The sequence below is a fragment of the Hemicordylus capensis genome, chromosome 1, assembly GCF_027244095.1.
Source record: "Hemicordylus capensis ecotype Gifberg chromosome 1, rHemCap1.1.pri, whole genome shotgun sequence".
NCBI classification, from domain to species: Eukaryota; Metazoa; Chordata; class Lepidosauria; order Squamata; family Cordylidae; genus Hemicordylus; species Hemicordylus capensis.
This window is the reverse complement of record NC_069657.1, coordinates 408,283,929-408,308,466: the sequence shown is the minus strand read 5'-3', so window position 1 is coordinate 408,308,466 and position 24,538 is coordinate 408,283,929. Positions and strand designations below refer to the sequence as shown.

The window sequence follows — 24,538 nt, the reverse complement described above, 5'->3', positions numbered from 1 at the left end:
CGTTGCCATGAAGCCGCTGGGTGAGGTCAGATTTGGTGCTGAGTGTTATCAATATGCCAATGACACCCAAATCTGTTTCTTCTTATCAATATGCATTAGCCCCTTAAATGCCTGCCTACAGGCAGTAATGCTGGATGAGGGATAATAAATTGAAACTGAATCCAAGCAAGACAGAGGTGTTCATTGTTGGGGTTCATAATCTGCAAGATGGGATAGAACTTCCTGTTCTAGATGAGGTTACACTGCCCCAGAAAGAACAGGTTCGTAGCTGTGGAGTGCTCTTGGACCCAGGTCTCACCCTGGTGCCTCAGGTTGTGGCTGTGGCCAGGAGTTCTTTTTACCAGCTGCAATTGAGTCAACAACTTTGCCCTTTTCTTGAGGAGAGTGACCTAAAAACAGTGGTACATCAGCTGGTACACTCCGGGTTGGACTACTGCAATGTGCTCTATGTAGGGCTGCTTTTGTATGTAGTTCAGAAACCAGTTAATCCAAAATGCAGCAGCCGGAGAGAGCACATTATGCCTGTTCTTAAAACAGTTGCACTGGCTGCCAATATGTTTTTGGACAAAGTACAAAGTGCTGGTTATTACCTTTAAAGCTATGAATGGCTTGGGTCAGGGTTACCTGAGAGAGCGCCTTTTTTTTACAAGATCCCCACCTCTCATTAAGATAATCAGGAAGGTTCAGTCTTTGGGTGCCTCCAGTTCATCTGGTGGCGACCTGGGACTGGGCCTTCTCAATTGTTACCCCTAGATTGTGGAACATGCTCCCCATGGATATAAGAGGATTATCTTTCTTTGGAGACCTTCAGGAGAGCCTTAAAGACCCATCTTTTTAGCCTAATGATACCTAGTTTAAATTTTAATGAGTTTCAACCTGGTTTAAATGAATTTTTTTTAATTTTTTTTTATTATGTGTGTCTTTATTTTACTGTAAACCACCCTGAGCCACTTTGGGGAGGGCGGTATATAAATTGAATGAATGAATAAAATATTCCATATGAGACTTATAGGATTTTCTTCTTCTTCCAGTGAATTTAACCAGTTATAATAGGGATGACATTTCCCATGGTGTGTACACATCTTTTTTGTCCCACTGCTGGGCGAGTGTATGCAACATGGTTTATGATGCTTCTTTTATGCTATTTTCTCTCTCTAGTCTCACTCAGTTCCAGTATCAGTGGCTGTAATCCTGTAAACAGGGATAGCTGCAAGCCACTTGATCATGAGCCTAAGCAAAGTTTCTCTATATGTCTAAATTTGAAAGAACTCTGTACACCTGAGAGCGCTACAATTTGGCATGCTTAAAACTCATGGATTTATGCACTGCATGTTCTCAGTGGAGTTTGTATATGTCTGGTTTAGAGCAGTGCTTCAGCCCTCCAACTGTTGTTGGGCTACACCTTCCATCATCTCCAGTTACAGTGGCCAGTAACTGGGGATGATGGGAGTTGTAGTCCAGCATCTGCAGGAGGGCCAAAATTGCCTAGTCCTGGTTTGGAGGATCTCCTTACTCTAAAGCAAGAAAATGCTGTACTATAAACTAGTGTTCAACTTGAGATCAAATGTAAAGTTGTGCAGCTTTGATCTGTACACCGCCTAGAGATTTCTATACTAGGAGGTATAGAAATGCAACAAATAAATAATAAATAAACGTGTGTGTCCCTTTTTCTTTGTTCAGCTCTGCAGATAATTTCCCTTGAGCCCTGCTTGAATGAGCAAGAGGGAGTCGAAGTGGCTGATGTTTAGTTTGCCTCCTTTTATAAAAATGCAATGAAATATGTTTGTCTGATTCTTCCTCCCCTTTCCTCTAATGTCTTCTGTATTCCCAGTCTCAGCACTAGAAAATGTGCAGTCTGTACATAAGTGATAAACTTTGGTAAACTTGGAAAAATATAACTGACCCAGTGGAAGGAACTGTTTTTACTTCATGTTGTTGTGATATGACACACTTACACAGATGTAAGCCAAAAGTCTCATTTAGTTCATTTGACCCATCCCACTCCATAGCTGCTTCTCATTTATAGACACACTATTTCCCCATAAAACCTGTCAGCACTACAAATCACGCTGCCAGTGGGTGTGTTGCTTTTTCTGACACTTTTGTTTGACACAGAGTATCTCCAAAATGCATTTTTCCTGTCTAACTGCCCATTCCCATGATCCTTTGCAACAGTGGCCTATAGGATCTCATGCACGGTTTTTCAAATTTGGCATGATGGATTGCTGAAGCAGCCATTGAGGCAAAAGTAGGGGCTGAAAAACAGAGGTAGGAAATAGTGAGGCAGCAGAAGATGGTTGTAGCAGAAATGAGGAGCAGGAATGAAATGGTGAGCCCCACATTTGCTTCTTTCATTGGATTTTTGGACACCAGGGTCTGAGGGAGGCTATGCTCTCCTCCCCATTTGACTTCCATAGACCCACCTGTTTTCTATTTCCATTCTTCATTTCGCACAAGCCAGGATTCCACATTTTCAGTTTAATATCCTGGCTTGCTCAGGAAGTCTGGTTAAGACAAATTGGGATTTGCTGGGTTCAGAAGGTTATGTCAAATTTTGGCTTGTTCTAAACAAAGAATAGAAGTAGGAAACCTCCTCCTCCTCTTGCATGCGAAGGGGAAAGGGGAGTACATGAGTGTGAAGCTCCTGAAAATCATGTGGAACCAGAATTAAGCCCAGTTCTGTGTGACAGCTGGATTGGCTACCATAATGGAACTGTGGTGCCTAGAGGTGCACCTAGGTAATTTTAGAGCCTGGACCTAAAGGACTTTGGAGGCCCCCCTCCCCTTCCAATTAAGCATTATCATGCTCCTCTGGGCAACCACACCATCCGGGACAGATTAAAGAGGATATGGGGCCCCCCAGGGGCTCTGTAGGCGCTGGACTTCGCCCCCAAAGTCAGGGTCAGAGCCCCTCTGGTGATGCCACAAATACTATTCTTTTCTACATAGCCATCAGACCGTGGCAAAAAATCAAATCTCATAATTTTGCCACAGAGTATGGGAAATTCTGAAGCTGTGTTGTGCAAGCTGTGCTGTGTGTATGTCAGTCTGGTAATGGAAGATAATTCATACTTTAAAATTATCTTGGTGCAAAATTAGTGAGGTCCTGCAGGGTCATCTATATAATAACTGAAAGCCTAATCTGACATTGCTAAATGCATCACTTGGTCTTTTCTTGCCCTCACCTCACTCACCTCTTTATTTTGGTGGCCTTGCAGGATTATATGTGAGGAAGGGAGCATGATCACTTTCATGAACAATTCTGACAGCGAGGAGGAACCCTGCAATGAAAGAACATCCCTGATGTCGGCCGAGAGTCCCCTTCTACCTTCGTACAACGATGGTGTTCAAGCACCTGAAATGGCAGAAACTAATACACACAGGGTAGGTCCACCAGAAACAAGTTGATGTCCTGCAGATCCACTTCATTGCATGGGCTCCTCATACATCTGCAATCAGGAGTCACTCCTCTGTTTGCTTCTCTTCTGAAGTGTTCATGACCACAGGTAGAGGTGGGATTACTGCTGAGATGCTCACGTATTTGAGAGCAAGAGCAGAGAGTGTATGAACACTGGGCTATGTCTAGTGTGCCACAGTTTTCCTAGCGAGTTATCGCTTTATGGTTGTTACATGGCAGGACTACATGAACAGGTGGAACAGATGTATCTGTGTGTGCAATGTACATGTCTGTGTGTCATTAGTTGCCTGTCCTATGTTTGGAGGTTCTTGGGAAACCCCAAGAACTTTCCTTCATTTCATGGCACCAGTGCACCTGAACTGGAACATTATTGTTATCCTGAGAACCCATGTTCTCAACACAATTTAAAATGTGTGTGAAAGGAAGCGTGCATTAAACCCATAAGCATAGTGTACGTCTTTGATCAACAACAAGATCACCTGGAGGGAAGGTGGTATGGCGCTGAGGATGGATGCCCTAACTTAGGAACATAGGGAGCTGCCTTAGACTATGTTATACCATTGGTCCGTCTAGCTCAGTATTGTTAACACGGACTGGGAGTGGCTCCTCAAGGTTTCATAAGAACAGCCCTGCTGGATCAAGCCCAAGGCCCATCTAGTCCAGCATCCTGTTTCACACAGTGGCCCATTAGATGCCACTGGAAGCCTACATAGAGCCCCTGGTGGTGCAGTGGTAAAACTGCTGTCCTGTAACCAGAAGGTTACAAGTTCGATCCTGACCAGGGGCTCAAGGTTGACTCAGCCTTCCATCCTTCCGAGGTCGGTAAAATGAGTACCCAGAATGTTGGGGGGCAATATGCTAAATCATTGTAAACCGCTTAGAGAGCTCCGGCTATAGAGCAGTATATAAATGTAAGTGCTATTGCTATTGCTACAGCCAGAGTCTTCCCCAGCTATACCTGGAGATGCCAGGGATGGACTCAACATGGGTCCTTCTGCATGCAAAGCAGATGCGCTTTTGCTGAGAACACCAGTGTTCTCTCTAATTTTTTTCATCTGTGTGCAGAATGAGCTGGGTGGCAGTATCAAGGCAGTGTGTGGGCACGTGCACTCAGAGTGCAGCCTTCCTGTTTCAACCTGATTCAACCTGAGCAGGATCAAAAATTAACTGAGCGGACTTCAGAAAACATGTGAGCGCATGCCCACACCTTAGAGGGAGCACTGAATGGCACTTTCCCTAGAATGCCTCTTTTAAGGAACATAGGAAGCTGCCGTACACCGAGTCAGACCACTGGTCCATCCAGCTCAGTATTGTCTACACAGACAGGCAGCAGTTCTCCAGGGTATCAGTTGAAGGACAGGATTCAGGTTTTTCCAGCCCTACCCAAAGATGCCAGGGATTGGCCCAGGCTACTTCTGAAGATGAGCCGCTAGCAAGCATGAGCCAGTGGCTCTTCAGTCACTGGTGCCGTACTGCTGCTTCTCCCACCTCCTTGTTTCCTACCCTCTACTCCTGACTGCCTGAAATCTCTAGCATCAGCAAAAGGATGTGGAGGAGAGAGGACCTGGGTTAGCCACTGTCAAGCTGAGCGACACCCTTGAGAGGGCGACGGCTTTGACCCAGGAGCGGCTGGCTGCTAACCCCTATTTATATTTTTCTTTCACACACAATCCTATTTATATTGTAGAAAAGGCGCACTGGCAGCAGCAGCAGCTCTAACAAAACTGCAGATGGAAACGCGTCTGATCCGGAAAGAGCTTCAGTGGCACAAGTTGCCCTGGAAAACAAGGAGGAGGAGCTGACCTTAAAATATGGAGCAAAGCATGTGATCATGCTATTTGTGCCTGTCACACTATGCATGATTGTGGTGGTTGCAACCATAAAGTCAGTACGTTTTTACACCGAGAAGAACGGTCAGCTGTAAGTAACGCTTCACTAATCGCAACATACTAAACTGGACACGTGGCAGTCTCTACCTTTTGAGCTACATCTAGACTAGCATTCACGTTTATTCTTTGCTGTCCCAGGACTAATCCCAGTACATTTGATGCCATATGCGTGGGGGAAACTTTGAGATCTTAAGGGAGCTGGGTGTAGTTTTGCTAAACAAGAGAATCTTATTATCCTAGCAAGATTTAAGGTGTCTTAAGTTCTGGTCTGCACATACAGCAGAATGAAATGGTGGGATGTACTGCACCACTTGACTGTAAATGGGATCCTGTTTTTTGAATGTTTGCTCTGGGTGTTATAAAGAAAAACCTCCCTATAAGGAACACAGCACAGCTGGTTGTGAGCTGGCCCATAACCTTTCTTTCAGATATGTTGCTTTTACTTGCAGGAAATTTTTTCTGGGTAGGTTGGGGTGGAATGGTGCAGTCTATGCTAGCAATTCAAGAGTTTGCCATTTCATTCTGTTTGTGTGGATTAGGCCCAGTGAACAGGTGTATGAATGAAATGGCTTCAGTTATTGGGAGGAGAAGGATGGTAGCTAATAAAAAATACTGGACAGAACTTCTATCCAGAGGAAGTGCAGGAAGGTTTGGCCTTTTCTGTGGTAGGTGTTTTTATAAGCAATGACCAATTGCAGAATGATCCACCTCCTTGCACTGTGAAGACCACTAATGATCAGTCTTTGGGTCTTTGAACATGTGTCAGTTTAAACCAGGGGGGGTCTCAAACTTGGGCCCCCAGATGCTGTTAGACTACAGCTCCCACCATCCTCGGCTGCAGTGGGCTGATGGGAGTTGTAATCCAACAACATCTGAGGACCCAGGTTTGAGAACCCTGGTTTAAGCCATATGCCACAGTTAAATGCATGGAGTCTTAGATAAAGTGCTCCACAGGCTGGAAGGTGCCCGCTTAGCTTCTACTGCTTTTCTGTTTTGACTGGGGATGTGTATGGGGTTCGCTATTACTGCCGTTCCACTACACGACTCAGAGGACCAGGTTTGATTTGATGGCAAGTGCCATCAGTGCAGCTCACCTTTTTATAGAGATGTGGGTTTTCTTGCAGGATTTATACCCCCTTTACTGAAGACACTCCCTCAGTGGGCCAGCGTCTCTTGAACTCCGTGCTGAACACCATCATCATGATCAGTGTCATAGTAGTCATGACAATCTTTTTGGTTTTGTTGTATAAATACCGTTGCTACAAGGTAAGGCTGAGATTGACTAGGACTCAAGGGGTGAATGGTTCTTAGTTGATTGAGCTCAAGCTTGCTCAAAAGGTGAAATTTGCATGCATGTGCCCTCACTGCATAGTGTTCTGGAATTATTTAAAGGCAGAGATGGACATAACTTCTTTTAATGGTCATCCAGCAGGTTCTTACAGTTTGCCTGATGCACATGCATGCCAGCAGGTTGAGTGCTGGTTTTGCTATTGTAAGAATTTTAGAGCCCTTCTGGTTCTGGCCAAAGGTCCATTGAGTTCAGCATTCTCTTTCCAGTGATGCAGGGCTTCCTTCCTATCAGGATTCCCACAAGGACTAATTGGATGCCTCTGGGAAGCCCACATGGTAGGCATGAATAGCCCTCATTTGCTGCTATCCTCTGGCATTCAGAGATATACTTCCTCTTAACATGGAGGGTCAACATAGCCATCAACAGTTAGCCTTTCTACATCTTTTTGTTGTAATTTTAAAAGCAGCTTATACACCTTTAGATGCATTATACGTTACACTTATGCTCCTTATATTTCACCTAACTGTTAGCCAACAAATATTCCAGAGATTGTGCAGGATGCTAATGAATAGTTTTTATTTTATTTATTTATTTATTTTTGCATTTTTATACCGCCTTTCGTTAAAATATAACCCCAAGGCGGTTTACAAAAGTTAAAAACATACAATAAAAACACAATAAAAACAACATGCTAAGAGTATAAAAACATATAAAAACAGGCATAAAACAATACAAGAAATAGTTGCTCCCCACAGCCTTCTTTTACCCAATTCATGCTGAATCATGTTGAAAAATTGCAGACTAGTTCTACTTCTTGTTTTCCCAGAGATCACCTTGGGGTGGGGGGTGGGGAATGATGTTGTTGAATGCCGTGAGAACCATTTTGCTGCTCTTTAAAATGTCATGTCTGACAATACCTTAAGATTCTTTGTACTGCTGCAGCATTCTGATAGGATATCACTATGTAAGCTTGTTGCGTAGGTTCAAAGTCAATGTGTTCTTCCTGAACTAGATTTTCATCCACAAATAATCCTTTTACGGATCTCAAGGCCCCTGTTCTTTCTGTGCCCCCCCCTTTTTTTTGGCTATCACTTTGAGAAAGTTGGACTGAATTGCTGTTGCACCTCACATGGTGTATGAAATCCTCTAAACTTCTCTTCCAAATTTTGGAGTAGCTTTTTAAATTAGTAGTATCTGGTAGCTAACTTATTGATTAAGGCAGGGTTCATCATCTCATACTGCGTGGGAGATGGCAATGGTAAACCCTTCCTTTATTCTACCAAAGACAACCAAAGGGCTCTATGGTCACCAGGAGTCAACACTGACTTGACAACACACTTTACTTCTACCTTTTTCTCAAACTTGGGTCCCCAGATGTTGTTGGACTACAGTTCCCATCATCCCCAGCCACAGTGGCCAAAGGAATGATGGGGGTTCAACAGCATCTGGGCATTGACGGTTGAGAACTGCCATTATTTGATAACACTTAAAGCCTGATAGCAAGGAAGCCCTGCATCAATGGAAAGAGAAGGAACTGAAGCATCAAGGGGTTCTCCTTCTCCTTATCAATATTGTGTGGCTATTTATATACTGCTTTTCAACTTTTGTTGACAGGGTTTGAGATGGTTTACATAGCAAAAGCAATAGCCAAAGTAGCAATGCCCCCTCATGGCAAAAGTATTCCTTGCAAAGCAAATGGGCATTACGTAAAATAAAGTGTGCTGTTGAGTCGGTGTCAACTCCTGGCGACCACAGAGCCCTGTGGTTGTCTTTGGTAGAATACAGGAAGGGTTTACCATTGCCATATCCTGTGCAGTATGAGATGATGCCTTTCAGCATCTTCCTATAGTGCTGCTGCCCGATATAGGTAGCAACAGCACAAAACCTCCTAATCAAAGAAAGTACCTGGTTACTGAGCAGGTCTTGTGGGTTCTGTTGCCTTTCTAAAATAAGAAGCCCTGTTTTGAAGAGTGGCCTAAAGGTGACTAAGACCAAAGATTACTTCTTGTCTAATGTTCCTAAAAAGAAAAATAGTTACCTGACCCAGCTTCTTCTTGGATTTTTTCTCCTGTCTGAGCAGTTCATTCATGGCTGGCTCATTCTCTCCTCTCTGATGCTGCTCTTCCTCTTCACCTACATCTATCTTGGGTAAGTAGAAGTGATGGCCATACATTCCAAGCACTTTAGCAAGGGGTAAATGAGGTGAAGCAGTCTCGTCAAGCAGCAGGTTTTGGAGCGCCAGCAAGGCAGCAAGATGCCTTGCTCTCTGCTCCATGCTCCCCCCCCCAAAAAAAATGGTACATGCATCCTGACTGAGGTACACTGAAGGGTATTTGGCATCTTGGCAGAGCTGCACAGAGGGCTTGAACCACCACTGACTCTAGAAATGCTTGAAACTCTTTTGTTCAAGAAGTTCTCAACCTTTCAAGAGCCTTTTGAATGGTTCAAGCCTTCCCCCCTCCCCACTCCATGTGGTTTCCCCCCTAGGATGTATATTCCACCTTTTTGCAAATACTTCTCAAGGCTGAGGATTTTTATTTATTCATCACGTGTCTTTACTGCCCCATAAGAAATCTCTGGGTGGTTTACAAATTAACACATAACACAACAACAATTAAAGCCTTTAATCATATAACACAAATTAAAATAGCCATCAGTAAAACTTTAGAACATGATGCACTGAAAGCCTGATAAAATAGGGGTGTTTCTCAAGAGTTGTTTAAAAACAGCCAGAGATGGGGAGATTCTGATTTCATCAGGAAATTGGAGCCCCTGGGCATCCTTAGAGAAGGCCTGGTTTTGGGTCACCGCCAAACTGGACCTCCCTCAATGATTCTAATAGGTGGTGGAGTTGGGCCCAGGGTATTTAAACAGGATTAAAACCATTAATAAGAGTAATAGAGCCAGGAAGCCCCTTTGTTTAACGAAGATGAGGACATGAGAACATAGGAGCAGCCCTGACTGATCAAACCAAAATGTCCTTCTAGCCCAGCATCCTGCTTGCCACAGATGCCTCTGGAAAAGCTACAACCTGGCCCTGCCAATAGCCCTCTCCTCTCCTCCTATTGCTTCCCAGCAATTCGTAGCATACTGGGCTGATTCCGTTGAAACAGGGAAATCATGGTTTCCTGCTTCATGGATGATGAGCCTTGGAGAGCTGCAGGCTCCCATATGCTCCTTTGCCTCACCGCCTTTCCTCTTGTGACCAGGAATCCTGACCTTTTAAGCTGTGGTTCATGCAAAGCCAAAGGTCTGGCTTCCAAACTAGGATGTGAAACCAGATTCTGAAGTTGGCATTGCATCTTGATTTGGAAACCAGTTAAACTACCATTTTTGGCCTTACACATGCTACAGAGCATACGACTGAAAAAACCTAGGGTTCCTGTCTCAGAAGCAAAAGCAAAAGTGAGGAGAGCGTGAGCCCACAGCCCTCCTGTCATTGTGGGAAAGTCTGAATCAGCCCACTGTCTCTAAACATGGAGGTCCTACCACGCCATCAGGAGCCAGTGATAGACTTCTCCTCCAGGAACTTGTCTAATCCCTTCTTAACACCATCTAAGCCTGTGGCCATTACCATTAAGCCTGTGGCAATAAATTAATTATGCATTGTGCCTAAGTGTTGGCATTTGTTTTTACACCAGATGTGGGCATCACTGCTTTTAGGCTGAAAGAGAAAAATGCATTTGCATATCACTCTTCTCTGCCCCCCTCCACCACTATTATACATTGTGAAAGCATTCCTTGTATTAATAAAGTACTTATGCATTGTAGGGATTATGAGTGAGACTCTTATTAAAAGCCTCATATGGAACATGACAAACAATTTTTCTTTTTAAAATATAAGACAATTGATGTGTCACCATAACCCGCTGTTATCCAAGCTATTGAAAAGGACAGCTGAAATTAAGAAAGGAGTAAGAGCAAGCCACATTTAAACCATTAAAACAATAACCTCTAAACAGTTATATATGGATTTGGGGGTTTATTTTTTAAAAAAAACCTGTTTTTTTGTTGTTTTTTAAATTAAACTTGTAACTTTCACTGGTATGACCTCTTGCTCTGGTTTATCTTCATATCAAGTGTCATAAGCTATTACAAAATCCAACTGGGAAAAGGGATTACATCAGTTAGTAGTTAAGAATAATTATAAAGGGCTTTGTATAACTTAAGCTTGTTTAGGAACCTCCATTCAGCTGTTAGCAGGAGACCACAGAGACATAAGAAACTGCCTTATACTGAGCCAGACCATTGGTTCATTTAGCTCCGTATTGTCTACACTGACTGCCATTGGCTTCTCTAAGGTTTCAGGCAGGAGAGTCTTTCCCAGCCCTACCTGGAGATGCCAGAGATTGAACCTGGGACCAGCTACATGCAAAGCAGGTGTTCTGCCACTGAGCTGGCCCCATCCCCTAAGGGGAATATCTTACAGCAGACAGTGCTCATATATGGTCACCTATCCAAATGCAAACCAGTTCAGACCCTGCTTAGCAAAGGGGGCAGTTCAGGCCCTGGTAGAGTCTGAAAAAATACGTGGCAGAAGAGATCAGCATCAGTTTTGCTTCTGCTTAGGTGGGAAGCAAAGCTTGTTCATCCCAAAGTACCTTTAGAACCCAGGGTAAGGTAGACAGTTTCCAGGTGAGGCATAAAGCTTCTCATTAACTCTGCGCCTCCCACCTAGACTTCTGTAGGTCTTCTTTGTGTCATGGGGTAGTGAATCCAGTTCCATCCCTCCTTCACAGGGAGATGTGAGAGTGGAGCTATATCCTGTGGAACATGGGGTCACCAATGAAAATGGCTTTCCCTTTAAGGTCTTCCGCTCATTGTTATGTACTTGCTTCCTGGCCCCGGTAAACATAATTGACTGCTGGTGCTGGAGTAGGGGAGGATGGGCAACACCTGGAAATGTTGGGCTAGCTGACCGCTGCATCTTGCTGTGTGTCTTTTGCTCATCTCCTCTTTGACTCTTGTTCTGCAGAGAGGTGCTAAAGACCTACAACGTGGCCATGGACTACCCTACCTTGTTCTTCATTATTTGGAATTTTGGAGCAGTTGGAATGATTTGCATCCACTGGAAGGGGCCCTTGCAGCTCCAGCAGGCCTATCTCATCATGATCAGTGCTTTGATGGCTTTAGTTTTCATTAAATACCTGCCTGAGTGGTCAGCATGGGTCATTCTTGGAGCCATATCTGTTTATGGTATGTCTATAGCTGAAGAGAATTTGTGGTGTGTGTTTCTCTCCTCCTCCTCCTCCTCTTTAATGAAGGAAAATAAGAGAGAGGTGTCAGCACCAGTAATATTTCAGAGTAGTTTTTTGTGAGGAAGAAAGCATGTAACTTGCACCACATCCTGGAAAAGCTAACTCTGTATCTATCACTTTTATACTGCCTGATATGTACATCTCTAGGTGGTGTACAAAATTAAAAACAATATTTAAAAATCGGCACAAATTAAAATACCTGAAACAAAACAGTAGCATAAAACAATTATTAAAACAAATTATTAAAATTAATTCTAATTAAAAGCCTGTGAGAACAGGTGAGTCTTGAGGGTCTTCCAGAAAACAAACCGAGAAGGGGATGCTCCTATTTCAGCAGGGAGCATATTCCAACGGGCAACCACAGAGAAAGTCCCGTCCTGGGTTGCCACCAAATGAGCTGGTGGCAACCGTAACCTCTCCAGAAGTATTCAACTTCAGGGGTGCTATTTCAGTGTGGCAATATACATAGCAAAATTCAAACGTCAACTCTTGGACACATTCAGGACTGAACTTAGAAAAAACGAGTGTGTGATAAGAACATTGGTTCTAGTTACTTATTAATGCCTCCTATTAACCAGTGACTTAAGCCCTGTTCAGTTGTTATGGAATCTATGGATGCTGTGTTCCGTGTACAGCATCTCTGTGCCTGCAAGCCCTGTCCTCCTGCTGATAGGCTCTGAAATCCTTTCCCCTGCCCCCACTCTCCACAGTTACAACAGTTGTCCGCTGAGAGGGGTGCTTAAGCATTCCAGTCATGGGAAGAGGGGGAGAACAGCATTTGTCTCTTCAGACAGGCACTGTGGAGCTGGGGAGTGGAGTTCCAGAGCATGTCCGTGTGGAGGGCGGGGCTTGTGCATGCTCTCCCTGGAATGCTGTTCATGAGTCCAGCATCTCCAGATTCCAAAATGACGGAACGGGGCTCTGTTTGCAACCCCATGTAGTCCCATCTCCCTACATGGCACACCTGCTCCACGTCCCGATTTCTTTCCACAAAATCAAATGCCTCCTTTCTCTAAAGAGTTGTGGAAAAGTTGTATAACTGGTAGCTTCTCCAGGCCATTGTGGCTTCTCCAGGCCATTGTACTACTGGTAGTCCTTCACAGTTGGATTTCTGTCATGGGAAGGGCCCAGGTGATGATGAGAATGGGAACATGGGCCATTGCATCTGGGTGAAAATGGAATCGTGGACTAATGGTGTCCAAAGTCTGCTCCCTTAGCTAGCTGTTTTACTCTGCTTGGAGATAGGGCTGGCCCTGAGCCTCTTAGGTAGCTGCCCTGCGTTTGTCAAGAGGCAACAGATTTCGTGCATTGCCTACGTGGGCAAGGAATTCCTTGCATTGCAGTGGCTCTGCAAAATGGTGTTGCTTGCAGGGACGTTGCTGGAAAGAACAGCTTGCTATAAAGTGGCAGAAACATAAACTGCTCAAGAAGTGATTTGGGATCAAACTGACACTCTTCTCTCCACAGATTTGATGGCTGTCTTGTGCCCAAAGGGACCACTCAGGATGCTGGTAGAAACAGCGCAAGAAAGAAACGAGCCAATATTCCCTGCGCTTATTTATTCCTGTGAGTACAAACAGAGGTGCTGTGTGCATGTGGATACTCCTTGTCCCCATGGCAGTAGCAATTAACAGATTATCAATTGGTGGCATTAGTCAAAATCAGAAAATAGCAATGTTGCTGATGTTTGAAAATAACTGGCTCCAAATACTTTTACAGTGCTCAGCCATGTTTGTGCATAGAGTTCTTTTGCCCTGAAACTCTAATTCTTTTCATAATTAAAACTACTATAAGGTGTGAGTATTTGCACCATTTTTGTACCTGCAAGGTCCTCATTCATCAGACTGGGCATCAAAGTGTGCATGCTGAGAAGATTACTTTAACTGCTTATTCTTGAACAGAAACTGTCCTTGATTGCTGAAATTGATGTGATTTTTTTAAAAAATGGGAATAAACGTAAAAGAGCTTGGTTTCTGGGCAGTTGTTTGGTTTGAGAATGTTATGTGTCTTGCTACCAGAAGACTTAGCTGGAGGCTACAGAGAAAATTATTTCAGTAATGCTTGCTTTGTTTGTGGGCTGGCAAGGATATAGATATGAAAGCCTCTTGGACCCTTTGTGGCTTGAGGTGTCTAGGAAATGGGCTGCCTCTCCCCCCACTTTTCCACACCCCACACACAATTCCAAACTTGCACTGTAAGAACATATATGTACAATACCTCCTGGGTAGAAGGGAAGCAAAAAAAAAAAAAAAAATCAAAGGGAGAGAGGAAAATCCACCCCCTGCCTGAGCAGCCAGCAATAACTCTTGCAACTCATAACTGGAAGCTGAATTGTGTGTCTGGAAGGATGACCATGGCTGTGCAAAGAGAGCCATCTTGACAGATGCTACAGCCATCTTCATGTGAAGAAACTTGTAAGGTCAGTAGGGAAGATGATCTGGATTTTTAAAAAATCCACTTGAAGTCCAGTTAAATAAGGCAAAACATTCTTACATTAAAAGGAAACCCAAAGCCTAGGCCAGATGTTCTTTCATCTTAACATCACTATTTCCCCTTTTAAGTCATAGTCAATGAGTGCCTTCAGTCTTGATTCTCCAGTGGAATCGGATTGTGGTTTTTGTATCTGATTTGGCTCTCCCAAGGAAGTGGTATGATTTCCTTTCCCACCCCACCATATATATTTAGATAGTTACTGGTTTCTTCAGATCTCTAAAGAAGGAGCTTAAAACCCAAACCTTCATGTGTAGGACTCTGTATTATATATCTACAATCTCCCATCTTTGTTGGGGTTTTTTTTTTTTTTAGTAGAGCCTTTGGAATTGCTTAGATTAAGAATAGCACAGGCCCTGTCCACAGATGTACAATCTTAAGTCTTCCATTTTAGGACAAAATAAGATGGAGAGGATCTTGTTTAAAAGCCATGTAAAATGTAGCTTCCTTCTCTCCAAAGTCACTTGGCATTAGCATTTCCAAAATATGTAACAGAAAATAATCTGCATACCCATCCCTTCCTGCTTTCAACTGTGCATTCTTATCCTGAATAACAGTTTTTGTTCTGGTTACAGCTCTCTAACCCTCAGTAAACAAAGGGGCTTCTACATGTACATATGGGCATACACACAAAAAAAACACTTATCCAGAATGGAAAAAAATATTTTAAGTATAACAAAACTATGAAGACTTCTTCTGTCTTGAAGAATTTTAATAACCTATTGATAAATTAAACAAGTGGGGTTTTTTGTATACTGAAGGGTAGACTTTATGTATCTGCTGCACATCTCATGAGTATACACTGTATCTTGTACAGTGACCAGTACAAGATACTGTATTGTACAGTGACCAGTACAAGATACAAATGTATCTTATACTGTATACACAGTATCTTGTATTCATTTCGTAATGTGTTTAAAACACACACCCCAAGTAGTTTGATTCTGCTGTCTAACTGTCCCAGCAGCCTAGCTTCCCAAGTAATTTATTGGAGTCTTGTCTTCCTTACAGCTGCCATGATGTGGACTGTAGGCATGGCAAAGCCAGAAATGGCTCGAAGAGGATCTGCTCAGCAAACATGGGATCCAGGTGACCCTATCCATTGTATACAAATAAATGTCTTGTTTTCCTAAATTAGAATATGTGCATTTGAAAATGTATGTCATTCCACAATGCTTCTCTTGCTACTTGGCTAAAATAGTAGATGCATTTTGCTGGGGAAAGTTCCCTTCAAATGTATGGCCGGTGCAGGAGAGATTTCAAGCTCCACTGAAATTCAATCCGCTGCTAACTAAGGGCCAGTTCTGACCTCTCTTACTGACTCGCATATTTGGACTTGGGCTTGCAGGAGAGAGAAATCCCAAAGCTCTTGACCAAGGCTCTGTGTTGGTAGTAAACTGTATGTTAGCATTGGGTTCTACAGACGGTCTACTCTGGAGTTCTTATTTATGCATTTTTATTTTTTTCTGCTCTTTCCTCAATGAACAGAGTATATGCAGTTCTCAGTCCACTTGCTCAAGAATAAATTCCTTTTAGTTTTTATAGGACTATATGAGCGAGTGTGCAGAAGGCATCTTGTGTATTTGAGCAGTGAATGCTTAATGTACATACTGATTTGCTTGGAATATTTTTATATCATCTTCTCCTTATTGTTGTCTGTTCTACCCCAGCACAGCATCCCTCCATTGACTGTTGCTGGTGTCTGCCTTGTGCTTCTTTTTAGATTGTGATGAGCCCTTTGGGGACAGGGAATCATCTTCTCCTTATTATTCTCTTTCTATGTAAACTGATTTAGGAACTTATTTGTTGTTGAAAAGCAGTATGTAAGTAATGTGCATAGTGATACTGTGCCCTAATCCCATATGCCTTGTTTGTGTGGGGAAAGCAGCTGATATGACAGAGAACCATGAGAATTCTTCAAACACAGAGCCTGACGTTCCTGAGATGAGAAATTCGGCAATGAGCCATCCAATCAATTCTTCCCCAGAAGAAACAGAAGAGGAGGAAAGTAAGGGAAGCTCTTATGGTCACTTCATAAATAGACCATACTATGAACTAGCATAAGAGAATGCTCATTAAGGTACTCTGATACTTTAAGGCGGGGGAAGGCTTGTTCTGTCTTGGAAAGAATCTACTTCCTAAGCTTTTTGCACAAGAATATGTGCTGTAACCCCCAAAGTGACGTTTGTGTTGTCATCATCAGTGCTGACATCTGAACGCCGACAATAGAACTTGTGATCCATATAGGGCAGGAGTTCCCAATCTTGGGTACCCAGATGTCGTTGGGCTACAACTCCCATTATCCCCAGCCCCAGCAGCCAAAGGCTTTGGCCCTTGTGAATAATGGGGGTTGTAGTCCAACAATGTCTAGGGACCCAAAGCTGGGAACCTCTGGTATAGGATGCAGTCTGAGCACAAGACTACATACCCAGTGCTTAAGTCCTATTAATCTTTGTTGAAATAAAGCTTATGTGTGTTTAAAAGTTTATGCTGGAGCCCTGCTGGATCGGGCCCAAGGCCCATCTAGTCCAGCATCCTGTTTCCAAGGCCCACCAGAGGCCTTTGAGAAGCCCACAGGCAAGAGCTGAGGGCATGCCCTCCCATTTCTTTCTCATCCTTTGGAGAGCAGAGGTATACTTTTGTTCTGAATTAACATTGGAGGCAAACTTCATTCTTGGACCCAAAAAGATATAAGCTGAGCGTGTCTGTGAATAAGAACCACCTGCCTTGAGAGGAGCCCACCTCTTGTTTCTGTATGAGGCACCATTTTGCACATGCCCTCTCTGAAAACAGGTCATCCTACAGCCTCTCTTGCATTGGCAAGGATTTGATCCAGTCACACTTGATATAGAGATTAGGCAGTTAGTAGATTCTGAGCGAAGAGGAGAAAAGGCCAGAGCAGTCGATGCCAGAGATTCGGCTGGGCCACCCCTCTGTGGGTGGATCCTTTAGGCCAGGGCTACACAGCTTTGACCCTCCTGCAGGTGCTGGACTACAGCTCACATCATCACTAATTATTGGCTGTTGTGGCTGGACATGATGGGAGTTGTAGTCCAAGAGTAGCTAGAGGCCTGAAACTGTGCAGTCCTGTTTTGGGCTCATAGGACTCTTTAGCTGTGTCTGTGTGTCTTCATATACATACTTGCTTTGGGGATGGGGTGGTAGAGCATATCCAGCATATCTCACTGGTGGAGCATATCCAGAAAAGCCCAGTTAAATCCTTGGCATTTCCAGTCAGGGCTTGGAAAAGACCCCTGTCTGACATCCTAAATAGCTGCCGCCACTGCCAGTGAGTATAGATAATACTGAGCTGAGTGAGGCGACTTCATTTGTTCATAGAACTTTTTTCCCCATTTTAACAGGAGGTGTCAAATTAGGACTTGGAGACTTCATATTCTACAGTGTGCTTGTGGGTAAAGCAGCTGCCGCTGCTAGTGGTGACTGGAATACAACTTTGGCTTGCTTTGTAGCCATCCTCATAGTAAGCAAAATCGTAATATCTGCTTGTTGCATGTTGACATGATGCTATGTGCTTTCTGACTTTATGAAATTGGGCCAGGGGGGTAGCTGTCAGTTTGTGGGCAGAGGCAGCTAAACATGCGAAGAGCTGATGTGTGAGTCTCTGCATGGCTGGGATTGGAGCTGAATGGATCACTGGGACAGATCCATGGAAGTGTCCATGCAGAAGCAAACTTAATCAGTGGCCTGGTTCTGAGACACACTGTCTGGCCAAAGGCAGTTGAATAGAAAGGTGGTTGGCAAACCGGATGGGAAGCAGAAAGAGCAAGGAGGAAAAGATTCCTGAGGCAAGATGGAGCCATAACAATCCATTGCCTGCCCAACACCAGTGTTCTTTGTGATGCGGATTTTCCTAATGTCATATTATCAGGACAGATGGTTGGCTGTAGTCTTCCTATTGCATTGGGGGTATAGCTTATTGCTCTGGGATTGCTGTGGAGAAGCTTGCCTCATTATTGGGATGCATTACTTCCAGCTGAATGCTCCAGAAAGGGTAACTAGCAAAAATGTGTGTCACAGGGCCCTGTTGATCTGACTCTAGTTGATGGATGGATAGATGCTTAGGTTTCTGGAGTGTGTCCTATCTAGAAATGCCAGCTAACACACAGATTGAAAATCAGACAACGTTTGTGTTCAGGTTTGAACGTTTGCCTCTAATACAGACAAACAGTAGGCTAGTTCACATGATCCAGCCAGGGTAGGCAAACTGGGTATGCTGCTGATCAGCAGGTGTGTGAACTCAAAGATCAAGGTAGGAGGAGGGGAGAGTGATCATATGGGAGGCAGGAGCTGGGTAAGGATGGGCTGTGCCTTGCCCAGATTCTCTCTTCAGCATTTAACTAAGGGTGGGCAAAAAGCCATCTGACCCAGCTCACACACAATCACTCTCTCCTCTTCCTGCCTTGATCTTCGCATTCACACGATTTGGTGAATGCGAAGATCTGCTGATCTTCGCATGATGATGCTGCTGATCTGGAGCATACCCACTCTCCTAACCTGATTGGGTGCTCTTCCTACCCCAATCGGGATTGTGTGAACCAACCTGGTATGTATAATTCCATATTTGTAAACTTTTTCTCTAAACGAAAATACCTTTGCTTCCTGCTGAGTAACCCTTCTTCCCTGCCTTATAGGGCCTGTGTTTAACTCTCTTATTGCTGGCGGTGTTCAAGAAGGCATTGCCTGCCCTTCCTATCTCCATCACCTTTGGCTTGATCTTCTACTTCTCAACAGATAACCTTGTGCGACCTTTCATGGACACACTTGCAGCTCATCAGTTATATATTTAAAAATGAAGCAGAGGTGCTGAAGAGCTCCTCCTTGTCCCCCTGCTACTGGACAATTTTACATGGATGAAGTTCTAAGGTTTTTACACATGGTGCCATATATTTTCAGGAAATATTGTCAAGCAAATACGCGAGTCTCCCTGAGATCTAATAATCATGTCTTTCCAATGCCGATGTTAAAAGTCGACTGGGAGGAAGACCTGTGTGGTGTGACCTATCTCTGTTTAATCAGGATTAAATCCCCCAAGTTTCGAGACTCGCTCCCAAGTCAGTGTGCCTAGGATTGCAGCCCTGATTCCCTCAAGATACCTGGCCTCTAAACTGAACAGGAAAAAGTCCTGATCAGCATATTGTCCCTTTCAGCAATGCATACTGTAAGTGGATCAGTTCTATTGGCCCAAGATGAGATGAAGAACCTTCCTTTAAGATGTGAACGACTGGGGATTTAAGGTTCCAGTTTACGTTATGGTTTTGGGATCACAAAGAAAAAGAATCATGTAACAGTAATACAACAATCTCTCTCTTTAATGATAGGAAAGCACTCTTTCAGTATAACAAGTGCAGGGGTCCATCACAGTTTTGCCGTAGAAGCTACCTCACAAGGCAAGAAAATAGCAGCTTGAACCTCAGTGGGTATCCTAGTTAATGCCAAGCCTGCATGGGAGCTCCCCACACTCATGATTTGGCAGCATAGGGCACAATCTGAAGTACAAGAAGCAAACCACACTATTGTTTTGCATGTCCTTTCTTCTTGACCACTGAGCCACCTGGGAAATTTGGGCTGCCTTGCAGGTATCTTGAATTAAATGCACCGGAACCCTCCCACAGCACCTTGGATGCAATCATTCTGTGAGATCACCTGTTTTCCTGACATTACTTATGTGGGCAAGCATTGAAAAGAAAATTAAGTGCATTAGAGAGACCTCCTTGAGTGGATTTGCTGCAGGGGGAGTAGTCAATAACAGGAGTTTACCCCCATTGCTTCCATTTCCCTCTTTCTTGGATTGGCAACCAGTCGAAGAGGTGATGCACACAGCCTCTTCTGTTGCCCTGCTTGGGAAAGGTTGAAGAGAAGCAGTCAATCAAAGCGGAGGGGACACTCTTGGCAACTGAGCAGGACTCCTGCTGGAGGCAGACGTCGCTGTTGTAGTGAAATCCTTATGGCTATTTGAAAGGCCAGCCTGATTCTTGCTAGCTATTAGAACTTTGGATATAGGGTCTGATTAAAAGTGCTCTCCCTCTCGTGTGCACACACATACACACTAATGTGTGATGTGAAGGCTTTGTGCCCATCGCTATACATATACATGACCCAGTTCTTTCTCCTCCAAAAAAACCCTCCCCAAAACTGCATATGTATGGTTGGGCACACAAACTCTCTCACGCTGCATGTTACCTTTTTAAAAAAGAAATACATGGGGATTTAAAACTGAAAAGCAGATTGCAACCCAAAAGGTGTGGGTTCTTTGCTGCAGGAGGATATAACACATTTTGGTTCCTACTTTTGGGAGAAAAGATGTGTGGCTGGTTATTCTGCTCAACTGTTACAGACTAGGGATGTGCATGGAACCAGGTGGGGGTGGCTTGACGGTGGGGTGGTAGTGTTTCACTTTGAGGGGTGGGGGAGGTGTACCTACCCCTCTCTCCGCTTTCCCCCACCAGCACTTGGTATTTTTAACATCTTACGGGGCGGCAGCGTACTTCCCTGCCGCCCCATTCGTTCCTTGGCTGGAAGTAGCTGGTGCACGTCGTGCTTGCGCATGTCGGGTGGGCTTGCGCGTGAGCATGATGTGCGCAAGCATGCCAGCTACTTCCGGCCAAGGAACAAACTTGGCAGCAGGGAAATAAGCTGCCGCCTCATAGGATGTTTAAAAATACCAAGCGCCGGCAGGGGAAAAGCAGAGGGAGGGGCAAGTACACCCTCTCCCGCCCTTAAAGTGAGACCCTCTCCTTGCCTTCAAACTTCAAACCCACCCACCCCCCACCAGTGTTTGAACCTTGGAGGCCTGTAAAAGGACCTCCAAACAGGTTCGTGCACAAAAGGTTCCCAAAAGTGCTTGGGTTTGATTTCCCTTTTCTTTCTTGTACTGTGTTGAAGTTTTATTTTTAAAATGACTAACTTAGAAGTGTTGTTTAAATATTTAATGTAAAAGTGAACTCTTTGGAAATATAGTTCTGCATCAAAATGTAGGGATGCATATATGAATCCATTGTATACATCTGGTCTACACAAGAAATTATTGATGCTCAAAATGTTTCAAGACTAGAGTGACCCTTAAAAATGCTCTGGTTCTTGCTGCCAGCAGACGTTTCATTTCTAATCTGGATTTCCTCCCAGGAAGATTCGTCATCTTCGATCACCTTTTAAAAAAAGGAACTGTACTTTCCAAAATTCCTTTTCCAAGAATGACATTTTCTTATGTGCTGTAACTGCTTGAAAAGAATGGTCTAGTAAACAAATGAAGCAAGGTGGGATCATGGAGTTTCCACTGAAACTTCCTCCTGTATAACACTCATTGAAGTGTCATTCCCATTCATTTCAGTGGGCTTGACCAGGCGTCTTGTGGCTTGTCCTCCTGGCCTGCTTGAGGGAAGCCTGCCTAAAGTTAAATAATGACCTTTCGAGACATTGTTGGCTTTTCAAAATGCATATTCAATCATGTTTAAAGCATGGAAAGATGATTATTTATATAGTAATATATTGCGAGGGGATATTTTAATTCAAGAAATCCATATTTACTTTCCACGAATGGAAGCTGCCTTGGAGGGCTGGGTGGATGGGTGTATTTGTTTCAGCCGGGTATCTAATGAAATTGATTCTATTTCTGTTCATTAAATGGGCTACTTTAATGCTTGAAACATGAAGGAAGAATAGTGAATTGATTCCAAATTATTTCCACAGATATTATCATAATGGGCTGGCCAAAGATGTCTTGATACCTACAAATGGCACCACACATACATATTACCATCGTGTGTGTTAATTTCAACAATTCATTTCCTTTAGTTTCCACAGAATAACTTCCCGGTGGACTGCACACATGGGGTACCTCTGTCTCCACTCTCTGATTCTATGCAGACTTAAGTGTACATAAAACCATTTAAATCAGGCCTGCTCAATTTAGCCTCCCCCAGCTGTTTTTGGACTACAACCCCCATAATCCCCAGCCACAGTATCCAATAGCTAGGGATTATGGGAGTTGTAGGCTAATTCTGCAAATGGGCTGAAGTTGAGCAGCCCTTATTTAGATTAATGAACCTAAGCATGTCTAACTCTCTGCCAGGATTGTAGCCAGGGGCGTAACGAGGCTGGAGTGGGCCCAGAGACAAAATTTTAAAATGGGGCCCCTCGCTGATATACACACACACACTCACTTCACATGTGACTTGCCTCTGGTAGGCCCCTTGAGGTGTGGGGGGCCCCAGGCAGCCGCCTCCCCTTGCCTAATGGTAGTTACGCCCCTGATTGTAGCCTTAATGGTCACACCCTGACTCCATTACCTGGGGTGACTACCTCAGCCTGTGTGATGGTAGGGCTGTCTCTGATGGGAATGCATTGATTTCAGACTTCTTGTGAGGTAAATTTTATGAAAACAGGGCTTAGTTCAAGTTTAGTTGTGTTTGTGAGACATTTTTAGGTGATTTTTAAAAACTGCACTTACTGTACAGGCCATAAGTAAGGTTGTCAGACCTAAATCCTAAAAGATCTGCTGTTGCAAGAGTTGCATAGAAGGAAGACCTTTTACATGGTGTCAAAGAAGGCACAGTGGAAATAATTTTTCCTTCTAGGCAAACCTTAAAGGTACAGGGGTGCTCTCAAATAGGGGTGTGCACGGAACCGTGGAGCTGCGGTCCGGCACTGGAGTGGGGGGTTCCATTAAGGGCGGGGGGCTTTACTTATCCCTCCCAACAACAGCGCCGTATTTACTTGAGAAATCGGGTGGCAGGATACCTCCCTGCCGCCCCCTTCAATCCCCGCTTGGCCGGCGGCCGCCCCCAATCCCCCTGCCGCCCCCTTCAATCCCGTTTCTCCTTAGAAATCGGGCGGCAGGATACCTCCCTGCCGCCCCTTTGCCTGCTTGGCTGCAAAAGGCTTTTAAGAAGCCTTTTGCGCGCCACCCGTTTTCTAAGGAGAAATGGGATTGAAGAGGGCGGCCGCTGGCCAAGCAGGGATTGAAGGGGGCGGCAGGGAGGTATCCTGCTGCCCGATTTTTAATGGAGAACGGAGCCAAGCGGGGATTGAAGCGGGCGGCAGGGAGGTATCCTGCCGCCCGATTTCTCAAATAAATATGGCGCCATTGTTGGGAGGGGTAAGTAAAGCCCCCCCGCCCTTAATGGAACCCCCCCCCAAATCTTGCTGAACCAAACCGCCTGTGTCCGGACCGGTCTGGAGGCCTGTAGAATGGCCTCCGGACCGGTCCGTGCACATCCCTACTCTCAAAGTCCATGCCAAGGTAGTCTACCTTTGGCACTCCAGCTGTTTTTGAACTACAGTTCCCTTCATCCCCAGCCACAACATACTGTGGCTGGGGGTGATAGGAGTTGTGATCTAACAACAGCTGGAGTGCAGAAGGTTGACTCCCACTGGCCTAGGGCTCTTCTGTTTGCAATATTGACAGCCTGCTGCCCAGTGTCCAGTTCTGTTTAGATGCTTTTAACAATACTGTGCTGGACTTGGTGACTAGCCATGTGAAAGTGTGTTTGTATGGGTATTTTTCCAGAGAAGAAAAGTTGTTTTTTAAAAAAATCAGAATTACATAAATGTTAGAACCAGTTTATTTATTTGAAACTTGACCATGATCAGTGACAATCTAGGACAAATACAATCCAAACAAAAATACGGTACAGCCTTCCTGGTCTTCAGTGGGACTTCTGTGCAGTAGGAATCCCTTATCGAAATGAACAGAGACTATCTGGCTGATGGCTTCTTTATAAACTTAATGAAGGACATTTTTAAAAGTCATAACTTCCCTAAATGGTCCTCAGAGGGTGTCCAGTTCATGGGAAACAATTCTAACAGATCAGTTTACATGAATGAGAAGTGTGCTGAGTGGGTAGACAAAAAGTATACTACAACATGTGTACAGGAAATACTTATATATAACAGAAAAAAATCAGACTTTCAAACCCTGTGTATTTACTGCAACTGTAAAGTGACAATTAAACATGACACTGATTGTATCACCTTGTTTTGTGTGTGTTGATCTCTTTGAATATGTAGAATATTTTGTAACAGTTATGAGGACTCAGACTGACTCCCTTGGGTAGGTTGGATGATGTACCAGGAGAGTGGGTGAAGAAACAGGGCACCAGGAAATGGGAGGAATGTAAGAGCACAAGAGCAGCGTCAGCTGGCTTTGCCTGCTTAAGAATACAGATATACTTGT

The 24,538-nt window shown here is 44.1% G+C and overlaps 1 protein-coding gene across 1 annotated transcript in view; it reads left to right on the top strand.

Moving 5' to 3' along the window:
- PSEN2 (presenilin 2) overlaps positions 1–24,332 on the top strand; it is a 31,764-nt gene extending 7,432 nt beyond the window's left edge. The window contains exons 2-11 of the mRNA XM_053307077.1: positions 3,219–3,384; positions 5,106–5,338; positions 6,432–6,573; positions 8,679–8,746; positions 11,574–11,794; positions 13,324–13,422; positions 15,358–15,435; positions 16,235–16,354; positions 17,709–17,827; positions 18,999–24,332. Of these exons, the coding sequence (XP_053163052.1) occupies positions 3,241–3,384; positions 5,106–5,338; positions 6,432–6,573; positions 8,679–8,746; positions 11,574–11,794; positions 13,324–13,422; positions 15,358–15,435; positions 16,235–16,354; positions 17,709–17,827; positions 18,999–19,154 (1,380 nt within the window). The 5' untranslated portion in view covers positions 3,219–3,240 and the 3' untranslated portion in view covers positions 19,155–24,332. The remainder of the gene's footprint in view (positions 1–3,218; positions 3,385–5,105; positions 5,339–6,431; positions 6,574–8,678; positions 8,747–11,573; positions 11,795–13,323; positions 13,423–15,357; positions 15,436–16,234; positions 16,355–17,708; positions 17,828–18,998) is intronic.
- The last annotated feature ends 206 nt before the right edge of the window (positions 24,333–24,538 follow it).